Source organism: Hevea brasiliensis, chromosome 16 (genome assembly GCF_030052815.1).
Source record: "Hevea brasiliensis isolate MT/VB/25A 57/8 chromosome 16, ASM3005281v1, whole genome shotgun sequence".
Lineage (NCBI taxonomy): Eukaryota > Viridiplantae > Streptophyta > Magnoliopsida > Malpighiales > Euphorbiaceae > Hevea > Hevea brasiliensis.
This window is the reverse complement of record NC_079508.1, coordinates 47,829,289-47,849,177: the sequence shown is the minus strand read 5'-3', so window position 1 is coordinate 47,849,177 and position 19,889 is coordinate 47,829,289. Positions and strand designations below refer to the sequence as shown.

General features: G+C 33.1%; 1 protein-coding gene across 2 annotated transcripts; it reads left to right on the top strand.

Moving 5' to 3' along the window:
• Positions 1–14,239: 14,239 nt before the first annotated feature.
• Positions 14,240–18,686, top strand: LOC110651846 (probable choline kinase 1). 2 transcript variants are annotated; one of them, XM_058137817.1, is made up of 9 exons: positions 14,294–14,396; positions 14,538–14,621; positions 14,788–15,164; positions 16,221–16,342; positions 16,448–16,643; positions 17,762–17,879; positions 18,003–18,050; positions 18,167–18,267; positions 18,366–18,686. In XM_058137817.1, exons 1-9 carry the CDS (start codon positions 14,306–14,308, stop codon positions 18,498–18,500), a joined length of 1,272 nt encoding a protein of 423 aa, XP_057993800.1. In that variant the 5' UTR covers positions 14,294–14,305; the 3' UTR covers positions 18,501–18,686. The 2 variants fall into 2 exon arrangements, with proteins under 2 accessions (XP_021662982.2, XP_057993800.1); XM_021807290.2 differs by lacking the exon at positions 14,538–14,621 and having other exon boundaries at positions 14,240–14,396.
• Positions 18,687–19,889: the final 1,203 nt, after the last annotated feature.

The following is a 19,889-nucleotide window of genomic DNA, read 5'->3' as shown; positions in this document are numbered from 1 at the left end:
TCTCCAATGATTGAGTAATATTCTAATAGCTTGTGAAAGAGGTCATCCAGACGAAGCTCCTTGCCCTGAGGATCCACCCTCTAAAGCCGAAGTGATAGGAGGTTGGGGAGGAGTTTCAGATCGGGCGGCAGGCTCCACTGTAAGGATTTGCACCTCTGGGATCGGTTGCTCTTGGATTTGAACCTCTGAGCTCTTCTCTTTAGTTCGGGCTCTCTTTTGAGCTTCAGATCTCTTCATTTCTAATACCTTCCTACTGATCTCTTTATTCCACTTTCGAGCTTTTTTCGCTGCCTCATTTCTAGCCATACCTGCACAGAAAAACAAGATTAGTAAGATCGCCAGGGACTAGGAGATTAAAGATTCAGGTTTTACCCGTCTCGGGACCCAGATTAGAGAGTTGCAACTGCATGTTCTCATGACCAATCAGACTCATCAACCACCACCTGAGTTAGGCCATGATCACATCCAAGCACGAATATTTGCAAGAGTTCGCTGGCTCTTGAGCTCCTTCACCATGGGGCTCTCGACATTAGTCAACACGACTCTTCTCTCCGGCTTCTCAGCCAAATAATTCCAACTTCGGGAAATCCCCTCGAAGCCATAGGGGTCTTTGCTTTGAAGTATGAAGAACCAATCTTTCCAATTTTTGAGCGAAGACGGGAGATCGGTGAACAACCCACAGCGTGGTTTTACCTGAAAGAACCAAAACTCGTCGTCTTTTTATCGAACAAGCCTGTAAGTTTGGTGAAGACCTTTACCGTGGGTTCGAGTCTTTTAGCTCGGCATAATCCTCTAAAAGCCACCAGGGTTCGCTAGGAGTTCAGATGCACCTGGGCGACGCAAACCCGGGTGTACTTCAAGACGTCCTTGTAAAATGACCTCAGAGGAAACTGCAGCCCGGCCTTTAATTGCTCCTCGTATATCACAATCATATCGACTTCGTCAAAGTAGTGATCGGCGTGAAAGTCCCCATGACATAGAATGAGTTCGAAGGAGTCGGGTGGAAGGTTGAACTCCTGGCTTATTAACTCGAGATCGGACATCCCCAAAACTGAGGTGAGCTCATCTACCATGGGAGGCTCTCTCCTTATGATCGAGGCTTGTTGCCAGTTTGGCCATGTAGGATGACTAGTGGTTGGAATGATGGCCCTAACAATTTTGGGTCTCCTGCTCAGTTTAGCCTCATCACCTTCATCGAAAGACCAATAAACGTGAACAGAAAGTAGGCTTACAACTCTCTGATCGTCGGTGCAACTCATTTTCAGGTAACGGAGACAAAATGATTAGAAAAAAATTAAAACTACTACCTGATTATAAATTGGCTTCGAAGAAATCAAGAACTTGAGAAAAGCCTTTAAGGAGATTTGAGGTGAGTAGAGAAAGCAAAGTGTGCAAATGGCTACTCCCCCCTCTCCTATTTATACTCGTCCGAGTATTAAATGTTCATGAAGCTCTAGGTAACACATCGATTAATGAAAACCTAGTTATCTCAATTTTGCATCAAAGGAAAATTTCAGAAGCATGGCCATGTGAGGTTGGTTGTAGAGTACGACGATAGAGTGGATAGTAATAGAGCTCGAATGAGAGAGATTAGTGGAATTAGGGATTCGATAAAAGATCAGATCGGACACGGTCATTAGAGATCATAAAATATTCAATACGATGATAAAATAAAAACAGAATAAATGAAACTAATTTTAATAAGTAAAAGTACACTTCATTTCCAAAAAAATCATATTACATCATCTGGGCGATCTCTCAAGATCGGTAATTATATAGATCACCTATTCTACCCTACATTTGACCTATCTCATTCTTGCAGTATAGACTTCTTTCGATCTCAAAGGGTCGTTCAAAAGATACGTGGAGATTGGGAGGGCAGCTCTTGCCAATTATGGTAAAGACTACGGGAAGCTCGGGGTCATCGTCGATGTCATCGACCAGAACCGAGCAACAGTCGGGACCCCTGAGATGGTTGGGAGCCAAATGAACTTCAAGAGGCAGCCATCGACATCAAGATTGAAATTAGCAATCTCCTTGTCCGAGATCGGTCTGCAGAGCATACCTGTAAATCGATTGGAGATCGGCACGGTAGTCATTTTGGACCCTAATCAGTAAATTAACCCGATTCTCTCACCATTATTAGATGATGCTCTCATAATTCTTTGGTTGCCAGCACCATCCATTTTCAGGCGATGGGCAAAGAAGATGATCAGGAAAATATCAAGGCGGTTGTCATGATAAGAATTTTCGCTGGAAAGGTAAGGATCAGAAAGGGAGAACATTAGAAATTCATCAGAGAAGGAAGTGTGAATGTGAGAATGACAAAATTCCGCCTCATATATATAGGGCCTTAGCATTTATTGCGTACAGAACTCGAAGCGACTCATCGGTAATTGAAAATTTTAATGCTTTATTATTAAGAGTTTATCGATACGAGTCTGATACAAAGAAGAGATGAGAAGAGATCGAAAGCAAGAGGAGATCGAACATAGAAAGAGAGATCGGAATGAGGGATCTCATAAAGATAATGAGAGATCAGGTGGACTAAAGAGTAAATTTATAGAGATCGAGAGGCTTGGGAATCAAATAACTGTCGATCATGACCCTTAGTCCATTCCCTACGTCCAATCTGAGTTAGTTAAAGCTTTCGGGGTACTGTCCAATCCCCACCACCCATCTCATTTGTAAGGACACACTCCTCACTATCGAATCTCAAACGGTTAAAGCAATCCAGTACATCTCAGTTTACACCATTGATCGTACTTGTAAAGACGAATTTGAGACCCTCAGATCAAAAGTAAATAACAGATTCGACACTTTTCATCCCCAGCCCTTGGATCGGTTCTGTAAGGCAGGACTCCTAACCGTTGGATGAAAGAATGAAAAGGACAAAAATTCTGAACTAAATCACAACGTTCAATTTTGAATCTCTTTAATTCGAAGACGTCGAATCCTGCCCTTTTAAATTCGGACCCTCTATCTCTTTCTGTTGAAATCTTGACCCTTTATTTTGAGTACTCATTCCCTATAAATACCTGTATACAATATTGTAAAGAGGGATCAGAGGCCGAGAGAAAACTCGGGCCTCTAAATTTAAATATTATTGTAGCCTTGTTGCTTTCATCTTGGGGAAGCCCTTAAGTTTTCTAGAGATTTTAGAAACAAGTTTTCTAAAGGATCTTATCACCGGAGTGACTAATATAGCAATTTCATATATCGAGTACTCACATGCCAACTTGAAGGTCCAATCTCAGATCGTCGACCCTATTCTCATCATCTCTAGTAGCTCAAGTCATCCCAGCTCTAGCAGTTCTAGCTTTGCAAGGCATTAATATTAACTCTCCCATCACTTCAGCTCTCCAAAGGTAAGCATTTTAACCCTTCATTCTCCAAATATAAATAACTTGTGTTCATGATGTAAGAACTTTTAGGATATCATGTCATATCGAACCTTCAAGATAGGATAGCATTAGTTTAATTTGTCTCACAAATATCATCGTTAGCTTTCTATTGTGACGTCTTTGTCACCTCAAAGAATTTTTATTTTTATCCTTATTTTTATTTTTTTTTTAGTACTTGAATAAAGTTCGAGTGATATGAAAGTTACTGAGATTTCATAAGTATTGTAAGAAGTACAAGTGGGAGTGTTGATATTGAGAGTTCCGATATGGTTAAAGGGGAAAATAATTAGGGTAAGTAGAGGTAGTTCGGACAGATGTGAAAGGGTTCGGGTAATTAGCGGGAGGCCGAAAATTGATACGAGCTCATGCAAATAAGCTATGAGATCGAAAACCGAAACGAATTCATAAATTATGATGTTAGAAATCGATACAACCTCAAATCATAAGTTTTGAGATTAGAAATCAAGAGAGTTCAGATAGTAAAGGGATCGAGAAAATTACGCGCGCAATACACCACTTCAGCTCCCTAGAAGGAGATCAAGAAGGAGTTCAGCTCGAAATACACAATGTTCAAAATTCACTTTTCTAAATAGAGGGATCGGGAGAGAGTCCTTTCTTGAGATCCCTGTAGTTCTCAAATCAGCAATATAAAGTCAAGGGATCGGAAGAGAGTCATTTCCTCAGGTTCTAGTAGTTTTTATCTTGCAAAAATTATTTGGTACCAAGTTAGGGGAGAGTGGGGGAGAGTCCTTTCTTGAAATTTTCGTACCTTTTAAAAATTCTCTCGCATTAAATTAGGAGGATTTCCTTCCTAGATTCCCGTAGTTACACTTCTAATAAAGCTATTTTTTTTATAAAATTGGGGAGATCGGGAAATAATCCTTACCTTGATAGCCCCGACATTTCTATAAAAAATCACATGTTCTGATAATTGGTTCGCGGGAGAAGTCCTTCCTAGAACCCCGAACTTTACAGTGAGACCTGATGGAGAGTCCTTTTCAAGGTCCTCATACTTATATTGCTAAGGGGAGAGTCCTCCCTTCAGTTCGGTTTAGTCAAATGAAATACCATTATTAAGAAATACTAAACAAGTTAATAGGAAATGATATAGGTAAAGATTTTATGGATAATTATACCGATGATGAGACATTCCTTCATTAACTAAGAGTCCTCATTAATGAAGGGAATTCTCTAGGTAATTAACACATCACTTTTGAATTAGAGTTCTAATTAAAAGGAATGAAAATCTATACCCATATCGGTTCTTGTACATCCATTACACACACTGCACCCCCAGTTATTTGAATGCGAATGATGAGATACATAATATGTGAGCCGAGAGTCCTTCTCACTCATTATGAGTCTTTAGGGACCAAATAACACATCTTCGAAATTAGGGTCCTAATTCAAGGAGAGAGGAATTTAACAAATACATAACTAATTAAATAAATACAACATCAATTTACTGTAGGGTCATCCTATATACTCGTGTTTCTAGGAAACCTAAGATGGTGAAATATTAAACGTTCCTTTTATCAATAACGGAGACCAACATCATAATTCTAACCCCAAAAATTATCGATCTTAAATTATGAATAGCACATCGTTAAATCTGCTTACCCCCATTTGAGGGACGAGGTGGGGTGCCTAACACCTTCTCCACCAATGTATGGACCCTGAACCTAGAATCTCTATTTTAGAAGTAATTTTTATAAACTTTATTTTTTTTTTACAAATGATTTTCTTTAATTATATCTTTAATATAATTGTAATGTAGATAGAAATCGATTGTCTTCATAAGTTGAATTGAAAAAATGCTGAATAATAATTATATACAAAGAATTAAAAATTATTTTAGAACCTGTAAACGAAAATTAAAAAAAAAATATATCCCAAATAAAAAAAAAAAATCCTTGTCTACTGTAGTAATATAATCAGTAATATAAATATATTATAATTATATTGCTATGCTTAAAGTATAACTAAATTAAAAGTTTTAAAAAAATTGTTTTATAGTTAAAAAAAAGGCAAATAATTTCTATTCCATAATACAGTCCTATCTTAACAAATAATATTCATATAATTCAATTATATAAATATGTTAGGAATAAATTATGGAAAATAAAAAGATTTGTATCAATTAACATAAATAATTAATTCCTGTTTTATATTTTTCATAATTAATATAATAAATTAGAATTAAATTAATATTTAATTAAATATAAAAATTATTTTAGTTTTAAATTCCTTATTAATTTTAATACTATTTTAATTTGAATTGGATTTAACAATTTTTTAAACATAAATTTTTATTCTATAATTATAAAAATATTAGTGTTATTCTACAATTCTAATTTTAATAAAATTATAATATGAACTAAAACTCCAATTAAAAATTATAGTAGAAATCTATAGATGAAACTTGGAAATAGATCATCTTAGAAACTTGGATTGAAAAAAGGAAATTTGAGTTCATTTAAATTAATATTTAGTCAAATAAGTCTTTTTTCAATTTAATTTTAATTAATTTTAATGTTATGTTAATTAATTTTAATTAATATTAAAATCATGTCACCTAAAAAAGGTTGACATTAGGAGGTAAGGAAAGACAAAAGAAGGAAAGAGAAGAGAAGGGAAGAGAAGAAAAAACTCAATATTATCGTACGGAGAGAGTGCATGTCTATCCAATAAACGTATAAAGACAATGCCTTGAAAAAGGCATGCGCCCTACCTCCTTCCCTTTTTCATTTGGTTTGCTTTAATTGTTTCATTTTCATGCCTTTTTTATTCTATAAAATATTATAATTCCATAATACCTAATTATCATTTTATTCATTTTTCTAAATTTATTTTAAAAATTTATTTAACAGTGAAACAAAATTTATAATTTCATTATGATCAAGTGACATTATAAATAATTTTTTGTACATCATATTAAATATATTTTTGTAATTTGATTAAATAAAATTATTTATGTTGATTTTAAAGAATTTTTTATTTATATTATGTATATATAGAATTGAATTCAATGATTTTTTTATGAAAGTGACATGAGTTTAATATTTTTTTTGGAGAAATTCAATGATAAAGTTTTTTTTATTATTTAAATTCAAAATTCATAACATGATGTACATATATGTATATATGTGTTACTTTTTTTTAGTTTATTTTATATATTTTACTATTAAATTGAATTTTAACAATTTATTTAATATAATTTTTAATAATTATATTAATTATTGGTAAGTAGATAATAATAACAATAATTATTATTATTCTATTATAAAAACGAAATATATATATGTATATACTATTATTTTAATTTATCTTATTTGGTTAAATAATTTTATTATTGTTGATTTTCATATATTCATGGCCATTAGGTTGCAAATATTACTTAAAAATAAAAACACTTTTTTTTAAATTATATAAAATCACATATATGCACGTGCTAAATAAAAATTAGTATAAATAAATGTACAAGTGGAGATTTTTTTTAATATATAGTAATTAATATCATTATTAGATCAGTTGGTCAAAAATTTATTTTGCTAAATTTAAAAAGAAAATATATATATATAAATGTAGTTTATAAGATGAAAACAGATTATCGATAGCTATATGGGTCTTTTTATGGTAAGTTAGGTCTGTTAATTAAATTTGACTAACCATCAAATCAATTTTAAAAGCAATCATCGCAAGAAAATTATTTTGGATCTTGACATTCAAAATCTGTCAATTTAATATTTTTTCTACTTGGGACAAAGGCTTTAACTGGCCTTCTGAATCTTAATAATATATAATAATATTAAAATAAAAAAAATAAATATAATAAATGATAATTCTCGCTATTATTTTAAATTTATAATTGTCCACAATATGAAAATATTATTGTAAATAAATAAAAGAAATGATGATGATAACTTTTCTAAATAGTATATAACATAGTGTATTGAATTTTTAATCACAGTTAAAATTTGAAATAAATTAATCAATTATAAATATAAAATTAATATCAAAAAATAAATTTTAATAATCAAGACATTTTTACTGTCACGACCCAACCTATGGGCCGGACCGGCACTAGGACCTGGGCCAGCTTAAAGCCCCCGAGGCCCGTAGTAAGCCTAACTGTTCATTAACCCAATTCTAAGGCCCATTTGGGCCCAATATCAAGAAAACAAACGGACAGAGTCCGGCCATAAAATGGACTTACCAACGGGGAGTTTTCGACTCACCCGACCTGTAAACACAATATATAGTCAATTGGGGAGCTCAGCTCACCCTCCACATACTCATCAACATAATAATAAATGGGAGCTCAGCTCCCTCATCCAATCCATCAAACATGCATAGCATATTAAGTTTACAGGTCCCAAAATAATAATTTAGTTTACAGACCCAAATCAAATAAACATTTCTAACACATACGGAAATTCTAAGATTTAACAAGTTTATACAAACAGTAATAATTGACCTGCGAGGGAGAAAGCAGGTTAACCTCAAAAAAAAATCCTCCTGTGGCCTGTAAAAATTTTTGAACAGGAGTGAGCGTTCGACTCAGAGAGTAAAATATCAATTTTAACCATAATCTCTATAACTATCTAGTACTAATGCAACCTGTGGAGTGAAATGCAACAGCAACAACATTTTCACATCATAACATCAAAAAGGTAATTTGGAGCACTCACACACCCTGTAGTATCAATCATAACATATGGGAGCTGATCCCCTATACAGCTCTCTTAAATCCAACCTGGTGCCAGCGAAGAACTCAAGCCAGACTTTCGCTTAATAAACCAAATCGAGAGTCCCAGCGAAGAACTCAAGCCGTGACTACCCCTCGAAGGATCGGGTTCCCAGCGAAGAACTCAAGCCGTGACTACCCGTCCTATCCATAGTCCACACCACATCACACGCACGCCAACGCACGCACACTGCTCCAAATTACCACAACAACATCATGGCACTTTAACATTTATCAATGCATCATAAATCGTGCCTAGAGTTTAACTACATAAATATATGCATATAAGTGATGCATGGGCATGCTGAACATATAATAATATCGAAATTACAATTAAAATTAATATTTTACTCACAGACTTGACGGTGGTCACTGAGGCGGCTGGGCGGAGGAAGAAGGCTGTCCCGGCTCACCTGACAATTTTATTACAATCATTTAATAAATTTGACTCAATACAAACAAAGAAAAAGACCAATACGTCCTAAGTCGTGCCGAAAATCCGGCAGAGTCTCCCCTATACCTAGGACCTACCCAACCTGCAAAAGGGCTCAAAATACACTTCTATACTCACAATCCATACATCCACAACTCAATCATATCACACAGCCCCTCCTGGGCCCATCAAATCAGTCATCCATCACAATACGCAAAATTTCAATTTAGTCCTTATTATTGATCATTTTTACAAAAATTGCCCAAACAAGCTCTAAAAATTATAAAACTTTGCCCCGCGGTCCTTAGCAATATTACTAAGCTATTGCAAAAAGAATCGTAATTTTCTAAGCTATTGCAAAAAGAATCGTAATTTTCTAAGCTACCACGAATATTTTATGGATTTTTAATCCTATTTAAGCACTAGAAAATTACGAAAAAGCAAGGTTCAGGTTTACCTTTGCCGATTCCGACTTCGGGGACGCACTCGGGACGTCTGACAATTGGGGGGTAGCCAAAACCTCGGTCCAATTAGGAGACTTTTCCGGTAACGGGTCTGTCTGGCCGGAATTTTGCAGACCCGGTCAACTGTTGAATTTCCGCGAATCGAGGATACCTACACGAAGCCCATAACACGGGGGTTAGTACATAAATTTTTCAGAATTTTCTAAGCTCATTTAATGCTCGAAAATATACTGCGAAGTTCCGTGGGACCCACTGAAAAACGGTGTCGGAAAAATTCGAAATTTATGTCGTTGCGAAGCTCTCGACGAATGGAGCGTGCTGGTAGCCTCGGTTTTCTCGTGGGATTCACGGTTTTCGAGAAATCTAGCCCAAAAGTCGAAATGGGCTAAAATCTTCCCGAGCAAAAATCGGACAAACCGCTCGATGGATTTCGGCGTTCTTGGTGTCTATGGAAAGCTCTCGCCGAGTAGATGATTTTAGACACAAGACCCGGTCCAATTGGTGGCCGGATCGGCCGGATTTGGCCGGGGAAGCTGAAGCGCAGGGGCGTTGCGCTGCGTTTCCGGCCGTTTAGCGGCGCTCATTGGTGGTGGCGGCTGGTGTGGTGGCCGGCTGGGGGTGGGGAGGAGAGAGAAACGAGAGAGAAAAGGGAGAGGGCCATCGCGCGCGGGAGGGAGGAGAAAAAGAGAAGAAGACCGGTCCGATTCGACCGGTCCGATCCGGTCCGGTTCGATTCGGCCGGTTCGATTCGAAATACAAAATTTTGAATTTTTACTCTGCCTCGGGACCGAAAACGAGGTCCAAAAATTCTGAAAAAATTCCATAAAACTCAGAAAAATACGTAGACTCCAAATATATTTTTAGTTTTGCCACGTGGTCTTTAAATTAATTTTTAAAAATCATCAAAGTTTATATTTTCGGAAAATCGAACCCGATTTTTAAAATCCGAAAAATCTCAAAAAAATTCTAAAAATTTAATAAAATTAAAATACTAAAAATGCTCATAAAATTAAAAATTTTGGGGTGTTACATTCTTCCCCCCTTATAGAAAATTCGTCCTCGAATTTTTTACACAAGGCAGAATAAAACACATGATTATACATTGAACAGATAAGGGTACTTGCTACGCATGTCCCGTTCTGACTCCCAGGTGCACTCTTCCACCGACTGACTCCTCCACAAAACCTTAACCATAGGGATCTGTTTGGATCTTAGCTGTCTCACTTGGTAGTCCACTATGGCTACATGTTGCTCCTCAAATGTCAAGTTCTCTTTAGCTCTATCACATCCTGCGCAGATATGAGAAGGATCGGGAATGTATTTCCTGAGCATGGAGATGTGAAACACGGGATGAACGTGAGAAAGGTTGGGTGGTAGCTCCAACCGGTAGGCAACTGCTCCAACTCTATCAGTAACCTCAAAAGGTCCAATATACCGAGGTGCCAACTTGCCTTTCTTTCCAAACCTCATGACTCCCTTCATTGGAGAAACCTTCAGGAATACATAGTCGCCCACTGCAAACTCCACATCCCTCCGTGTGCATAACTCTTACGCCGAAAGTTTTGATCGTTCCCTGATTAAGGGAACCATCTCAGAAGTGTACTGCACTAGGTCTACATCATGCACCTTCGCTTCCCCCATTTCTGTCCAACACAGAGGAGACCTACACTTTCTTCCATATAGTGCCTCATAGGGTGCCATCCCTATGCTGGAGTGATAACTGTTGTTGTAGGCAAACTCCACCAAAGCTAGCTGCTCATCCCATTGACCTCCAAAATCCAAGACACTCATGCGAAGCATGTCTTCCAGTGTTTGGATTGTCCTTCAATTTGTCCGTCATTCGAGGGTGGAAAGTCAGATCTGAAGTTCAACTGTGTGCCAAGTGCCTCCTGCAACTTTCTCCGAAACCGAGAAGTGAACTGGGGCCCTCTGTCAGATATTATGGAAGCTGGAACTCCATGCAATCTGACTATTTTAGTACATTCAAATATTAAAACAATAATTTCATATTAAGAATTATTCGCTTCTTATCTATTAGAATTATTCTCTTCTTATCTATGCTATTTAACAAAATTATTTAAATATAAAATATATATATATATATATATACCCGATATGTACATCATTTTATGACTAATCAAATTATTTAATGCCATAATAAAATCTAAAATGATTTGAATGAGTGAAGAAAAAACACTTTATTTCTTATATTTAAGAATAAAACAGGCAATCAAAGTTGTACAAAAAGTGTTTTTTCTTCACTCATTCAAATCATTTTAGATTTTATTATGGCATTAAATAATTTGATTAGTCATAAAATGATGCACATATCGGGTATGTATATATATATATATATATATATATATATATATATATATATATATATATATATATATATTACATTTTTTTAGTTTATTTTATATATTTTACCATTAAATTAAATTTTAACAATTTATTTAATATAATTTTTTATAATTATATCAATTATTGGTAAGTAGATAATAATAACAATTATTATTATTATTTATAAAAAAAAAAAATTAGATACCTGAGATAAAAAAAAATATATTCTCTCATCTAAGTGAGAAATCAAGATCTAATAATAGGAAAATTTTATTAATATTATTAATAACTTTATTTTAATTTTTTTCTTATTTTATTAAATAATTTTATTGTTGTTGATTTTCATAGATTCATGGTATTATTAGGTTGCATATATTACTTAAAAATAAAAATAATACATTTAAAAAATTATATAAAATCACATGAATGCATGTGTTAAATAAAAATTAATATAAATAAATGTACAAGTGGGGATCTGTTTTAATATATAGTAATTAATATCATTATCATAATTAGTGCTACAAAATTAATTTTGATTGTCTACTTTATTCTTAAATATATGAATTAAAGTGCTTTTTCCTCATTTATTTAGCATCTTTTTAGATTTTATTATGACATTAAATAATTTGATTAGTCAAACTACTCCAACTTGCATACCATTAAGTCTCTTAATATATAATAAAAAGATAAAACAAAAATTAGCATAATTCAATTATTTATGAGACAAAAAGTAAAAAGAAGAGAATTTGGAACAAATGCACAATTCTAAGATAACATTGAGATCTAGTGAGAATAATATTGTGTGAAGCATATGAAATCTAGGTTTGCATTTGATTTAGTGGTAGGGTCTTTGATGTTTTCAACCATTGTGAGTGTTCTTTTCTGCACTCTAAGTGATACTTGACCAAAATTAAGTCTTAAAAGCTACATTCTCATCATAATTTTCATACATATGTTGACTATAAAGTGAGCATACGATGCTGCCGTGGTTTTTTGAATTGCTAAATGGATATAGTTGGATCTCAAGTTGCTTGAGAACATAAAAAATGGTGAGGTCGATGGCCTAATGACAACCACTCTTATGCTCCAGCGAAGAAGAATTTAGAGAATAATGACAATAAAAGAACTTATTTATATAGTGATAAGAGTCATAGTAACATATTTTCCAAGATCTTGTTGATTAATCCAGAGCTTTTCTTTAGTAATATATAATGAAATTGTATTGTTATCGTGATTCTTAGCGAAAATCATGCAAACTATATTTAATTCTGTGCTAGTGTACAAATTTTTCAAACATTTCTGTAAGAAATTTATTCAAGTTCAGATAAGATTTATTTTGAACTTATGATTTATAGGTCAGGTCTGATATTAATTTTAAGTCTACTGAATTTATATCAAATTTAGAATTAGACTATATTTGTGTACATATAAAATTTAAATAAAAGAATACTACAATTTTTTTAAGCATAAAATTTTATTTAAACATGAATAAAAAATAAATTAATATCTATTTTTAAAATATAAAGCAACAAACACAAAAATCCAAATGAATTTCTTTTGTTTGCTTTCGTTTTCTATATATTTTTAGAAATAAAGAAATTAATTAATTAATTAATTAATTAATAGTGTGCTAGAAATGCTGATTCGTCTCTGAGGTCAAGACTATCTCCGCACAATCGTTTTCGGAGCCAAAAGCGAAAAGCATTCAATGCTGCTGCGTTTCCGCTTTTCTTTTCTTTTAATTAATATTAAAATTAGGGTTCTTTATCCTCTGACATGTCCTGTTACAATTTTTTTTAATACAATTAATCTTAATAAAATTTAAATTTCAGATCTCATAATACTAAACTAAATTGTAATATTATTTAATTAAAATTCATTAATTATTTTATTATAATTTTAATTTAATTTTTATTTATATTATTCAATTAAAAATTAAATAATTTATATTACTAATAATTTAATAAATAAATTATTATTTTAAAAATAAAAATAACTTAAAATTTAAAACAGATAAAATAGATAAATTTATTTTTATAGAACAAAGAAATTATTTTTTAAAAATAATTATTTTCATATTAGAAATTATTATGAAAAAATTAAAGAAAATTATATAAGCGTTGTGGATGGGTGCATGTGTGAGCATACTGCGCCTTGCTAACACTACCATAATTTTATGTGTTCAGCTTTTAAAAATAATATATCATGAGGGTATTTAGTTTAGTTTATAAATTAATTAAATATATTTATAAATAAATTAATATTTAATTTAATTTATAAATTAAAAAATATTAAAAATAAGTAAGAAATTATAAATAAAATATTTTTATTTATTTTTTATATATTTATTTTAAAATTATATTTTAATTAAATTAAAAACTATATTATTTTAATAATTTTTTAAAATATTAATAATATTATTATTTTAATAATCATAATATTTAATTATATATTTTTTATTATTTTAATAAATTAAAATTTTTTAAATATATTTTAATTAAATATTTAAATTATTGAAAAAATAATTTTAAATAATTTTATTAAATAATTAATTATTTCAATTAATTTATAAATTAAAAATATATTTTAAACCAAAAATTAAAAATAAATAACCAAACTGTACACGTTCTCTAACTTAGTTTGCTTCTAACAGTTAAAAACATTAAATCCCGTTCACATTAAAAACGCGGAGTCGTTTTCAAAGACACGTCAGCCGACGTTAAAACGGAGAAAAAAAGCCCAAGTGGACACGTGTCAAATTCTCATAAGCAAAAGATTTTGACTTCTAATATGCATGTTTAGTTTCTTGAAGTTTGAAAAAAATCTTGCAATCTTATATGTATGAACTTTCATCATTTCTTGCTTCTATCTGAAACCTCAAGCCAAGAATTTCGGTCCGGGGAACGCGTGGCAGATGATGATTCGATTGTTTCACTGGTATAATCCCCCGTGTGTAACAGGCCCAAAAAACCCCACACGCAATCCAAGTAGATTCTACGCGGGAGGTTTGTTATCATAAGGAATCAGTAGTAATTTCAGTTATATAGAAAAGAAATTTACTAGACCAATTTCTTTTGTTTTTATAATTCATGATTTTGTTTCCTTTACCCTATAAATTATTTGCCTCTTACAACTTTGGATTTCAGTTTCAGCAACTTTCTTGGAACGCCTCTCTGGTGTTTCTTTGAGTTTGCGTTTCATTTCTGCCGCTTTTTTTGGACTTTTGTTGGGTCTGTGATATTCAAATTCTTCCTTTTTGAATAAATCTTTTGCCTTTTTGTTCCTTAAAAGCTTTGTTTGAACTGGGTTTTGTTTAGATTATTTGTTTGACAAATATAATTACTTGGAGTTTGTTCTGTCTCCTAAATCTCGAGTCTTTTTGTTTTTGGGTTGCAGTACAATCTGCGTCTATTGATTCAAAAATGGCAATAAAAACGAAAGGATTCTTTGAGGGCATTTTCCCTGATGAGCTAAAGAAAATTCTTCAATCTGTGGCATCGGAGTGGGGAGATGTGGTGGATAATATGGATTCTTTGCAGGTTATACCCTTGAAGGGAGCTATGACTAATGAGGTTTTCCAGATAAATTGGCCAACAAAGAGTGGTGATGTTATTCGAAAATTATTGATTCGGATTTATGGTGAAGGTGTTGAAGTCTTTTTCAAAAGGGATGATGAGGTTAGGACTTTTGAGTGCATGTCAAGGCATGGACAAGGGCCTAGGCTTCTTGGTCGGTTTGCAGATGGCAGGGTTGAAGAGTTTATTCATGCCAGGGTATGTGAATTGCAGTTCTTTAAATCTTGAACGTTGAAGTTTTATCATCTATTATAAATTGACTATATATTTATACATATGATTTATATGTTATGTGTCTCTGTGTTTGTGAAATTTGCATACAGCAGTTACCAGTCCAGTTGACAGATTGAAATGCAATTGCTTTAATTAATCATTGATGTATTTGTTATAATTAATGGTCTAAGTCAAAGTTGGTTTAAAAATAAATCAAGAGACAATGAATCAATTTAAGGATTATGGAATTTGATATTTCTCCTCAAAAAGTGAAAATCACATTTGTAGATCAATTAGATGTATGGCTCTTATGCTGCTGCTGTAGGAATATAGTTTTTCCTATATGCAATGATTTTGCGATATGACTCTCATGCTGCTGCTGCTGCAGGAATATAGTTTTTCCTATATGCAATGATTTTGCGATATGACTCTCATGCTGCTGCTGCAGGAATATAGGTTTTTCCTAAATGCAATGATTTTGGGGTGTTTTCTTCTTGAACCAGTAAAAATTTTATTCTTATTTTTTCATGATCAATGTCATTATGCACCAGTGAAATTGCTTTTTTTTTTAAAAAAATTTTTTAGCTTGATTGTATGTGAGAACGATGCCTTTGTTCTGTTACCATAAGAAAAGCAAACAAGTTGGCAAGTAATTTTGCCTGTGGGGATTGACCATCGAACCATGAATAGTAATCTTATACTAATCTTCTCAGATCAGAGTTTAGCTGGAAGAGTTCCTAAATTCTTGCTTATTGTTGGGTCCTATGCTATCCATTCCTTTTTTTTAACCATCAAGTTACCTATGTTTGTCTCTGCTATTTTCAGATAAGATTGTCCAATTGGATATATTTGTTGGTGTATGAAACTAGTAATTACTTGTATTGGTACAAGTTCTTATAAATGTTAATAACCATTTGACTTGATCATACATTCATACTTTCATTTCTCTTTTTTCATTGATAGCCATTCGGAAGTTAATGTTGAGAATGAAACATTCATAAAATTGATGCTCTTTTCCTTTTTCTTTTGTTGGATGTCTAGACGCTATCAGCTGCTGACCTTCGTGATCCTGAAATCTCTGCTCTTGTAGCAGCAAAGATGAGAGAGTTTCATGATCTTGATATGCCTGGTCCAAGGAGTGTACTCCTCTGGACCAGAATGAGGTATTAATTTCTAAATGAAAATAAATTTTTAGGTTGAAGATGTCTAATGCCTTTTAATCCATAGTATCTAATGCCTTTTAGTCTTCTTTTTTTGTAATTCCCTAGGAACTGGCTGGCTGAAGCCAAAAGTTTGTGTTCTGCTAAAGATGCACAGAAATTTCAGTTGAATAATCTTGAAGGTGAAATCAGTATGCTAGAGAAGTGGCTGTCACAAGACGATCAGGATATTGGGTTTTGTCACAATGACCTGCAATACGGTAACATAATGATGGATGAAGATACAAGATCAATCACCATAATTGTAAGTTCTTCTTTTTTTTTTTTTCTTTTGTGAACTACATCATGGCATTGGTTTTAATTATTTCCACTTACTTTGCTTGGATACAAGACATCTTCATCCAGCCAAGGAAACAACAGACTGATATTAAACCTAATTTACAGCTGATTTTTTCAAAGCACTAATTTCTTGCCAAAACATGGAACAAAATATGGGCATGTGCTTCCATCCAGTCAAGAAGTGGCTCTAGAAACCATTTTTGTTAGACAAATCACTGAATTGGCACTCTGCAATTTATATATCATTTAAAGCTCTATGAGTGCGTGTGCATAGAGCTCAGAAGCATCAAGGTAGTAAACATATCAAGTAATACAATAAAGATCTCTAAAAAGAAAAAAAGAATAAAGAGATGAATGATAACAATGGGAACAGGGAAAATGGTATTTTGATGCAAGTAGGGTGCTTATACTTGTGCTTCTTGTTAGGTTTGAGCTGTGATCTGATTTCCAAACAGTTCAAATAGCAAAAGAAGGGAGGAGCACAGTGTAAAGCAAGTTTAAAATCAGTGGTTGAGCAAACAATTAATATTTCATGCGCGCTGTCTAAACAACGTGACTTTGCTGGCATGTGAAATTCAATTGCTAGCTAGCATACGTTAAAAAGCTTGTTTAGAATTAGTTTTAGTCTTTTTTGATTAACTGCATGGTGGTTTTCTTGGTGATGGTGACTTTTACTGCTAAATAATTGCAGTTGAAACTAATCATATAAAAGAAACATAAAAGAAAAATAAGAAGCCAAAGAAAAGGTCTGCCTTTTTCTAAGGTATTACACCATTCCCTTTTAAAGAATACTTGATCATATATGAACTGGCCATTTTTTGTTCTCTTAACCCATATTCTCTTACCCTGAAATCTGTTATTACTTTTGAATTGGACAGATCCCTCGTTTTAGTGTACTTCATTACTTTTTACAGAAATTCGAATTTCCATATTGGCATGTATGTGCTCCCGGATTGCCCTGTTCCATTTTCTTCAGCCTTCGCATTCAGTGAAAATAGCAAGCTATTGGTGCCTATTCCTACTTATTTGGTTCCTTTTTTCCCAGTATATAATTTCTTTCTTACTGTTTGTTTTCTGTTACAGGATTATGAGTATGCAAGTTACAATCCTGTTGCATATGACATTGCAAATCACTTCTGTGAAATGGTAGCAAATTATCATTCTGAGACACCACATATTTTGGACTATAGCAAATACCCAGGTAACTTTTCATTCTGTTTCATTTCCCTCCCCTGCCTCTTTCTTTGCTATAACATGTTAGGAGTAAAATAGGTGTGAAATTCAGGATTAATTTGTTTGTTCTTCTTACTTGCATTGACAATAGGTTTGGAGGAGCGTCGCAGATTTGTATATGCATATCTAAGCGCATCAGGTTAGTCATTAAGATTTTTAGTTCATTTGAAAGTTCAATGAACCATTGACTTATGGTTGCTTGGCATGAGTTATGCTGAGATTATTATCTTTGTGCTTGGAAAATCTTGATTGCAGGCAATAAACCGAGTGAAGACGAAGTGGAACGGCTAGTGGATGATGCAGAAAACTACACTCTTGCAAACCATATCTTTTGGGGCTTATGGGGAATAATCTCAGTAAGCATTCTTTACATCAGTCTCTTCATTATCACCCACAAGCATGTGTGTCCAGGAAAGGTTTCTGATGTCTTAAATTTGTTTTCCAACTTTGGCAGGGTTATGTGAACAGTCTTGATTTTGACTACTTGGAGTATGCAAGGCAGAGGTTTGAGCAGTATTGGTTGAGAAGACCTGTACTCTTGGGATCTTCTGTTGCTTATGCAAACGGTTATGCTGTAGATGCTACATGAGGGACTCAATCCATTCATTCATTGGCTTTTACTTCAATTACAAAAGCAATCGCCCACATTGTAACTGCAAACTCAGTTTTTGCACTCTCAACTCATCTGTGGAAATCACTGAGAGTAATATATTAGATTGTTGGGAATATGTAATGCAAAATTTATATAATTGAGTGTTTTTGCTTTTCCATACTAGATTTTTTTTTAATTGTTACATTATTTAATTAAAAGAAAATGTGACTATATAGCCTTTCCTGTATTTGTATCTAATTTATTTAAAATGTCTTAAAAAATGTTTGTAAAAAGAATGGTGAAAATGAAGCTTAAAAACACAATACACTCAAACACAAGTGAAAATTGAGAAAAAAAAAATATTTGCTGCAATTTTTCTTAGTAGGAATCTGAACTTATTTATAGGGATTTTAGACTCTAAGCCACATAAGAAAATAACTCTATTAACTAGGAAGTTTAGATAAATTAAATTATAATAAGAAATCCTAAATAAAATTGGAAGAAATCTAAATCTTGCTTAAAATAGGAAAATTAAATAAATCCTATATGAAATGTTATGAAGAACAAGGGCTGTGGGAATGTACAGGGGAATATATTGTATAAATGGGGAGCATTGTAACCAATTGAGTTGGCTAAGAATTCAATAATACAAAAATTACTTTTCTCTCCCTATAAATCTCTCTTTCTCTCTCTATAAATCTCTCTTTCTCTCTACTTCTCATCCTTGTTTCTTCTATTTTCTTTTCGCATTTCTACTAATTCTCATCCCTATTTCTTCTATTCTCTCGTCTCCTTTCTTCATGTTCTTGCAAGCAGAACCCTGACTCAGGGATTCTATGATAACTAGTTAATTGAAAAAAAAATCCTAATTGAAATAGAAAAATAAAATAAGCTAATTTTTACAAGCTAAAACTCTCCCAAAACAAGTAGAAACTTTCTCAAAACAAATAGGATCATGTTAGGATTGCTGGAAATACACTTGGAAAACATGTTTAGACTGAAAAAAAAAAATCTTCACAAGTTGCCATAGAAGGAAACATGAATTTTCCGCGTCTGTTGTGCCCTGTGGAACACACCAAGTGTGTTTTGGACTGCTAAAACACACCCAAAGGTGTGTTCTTTGCTATATGGAACTCCAAGCCTCACGTCAAACGCCCCCACTTGGAAAAAACTGGTTCTCGAGTTGGAATAGTTTGCAACAAACCAAGATAGCTCCCATATCGTTCTCTTCCACTTGAAATAGACCCTTCCTCAAATTTTGAAATGGAAGAGAATGACAATCTTCGTTGGGGATGTACACCATATAGACTTCTTTGATGAGGTAGTCCATGGAATTGAGCATATTTGAGCTAAACAATTTCACCTTTTTCTTTGTCTCTATGAGAA

Bases quoted from the DNA above. Each gene is read 5' to 3' on its own strand.
- LOC110651846 (XM_058137817.1), top strand. From the start codon at position 14,306: ATGATGATTCGATTGTTTCACTGGTATAATCCCCCGTGTGTAACAGGC. The intron at 15,165-16,220 runs GTATGTGAATTG...TTGGATGTCTAG, and splicing joins AAGAGTTTATTCATGCCAGG to ACGCTATCAGCTGCTGACCT. The intron at 18,051-18,166 runs GTTAGTCATTAA...TCTTGATTGCAG, and splicing joins TGCATATCTAAGCGCATCAG to GCAATAAACCGAGTGAAGAC.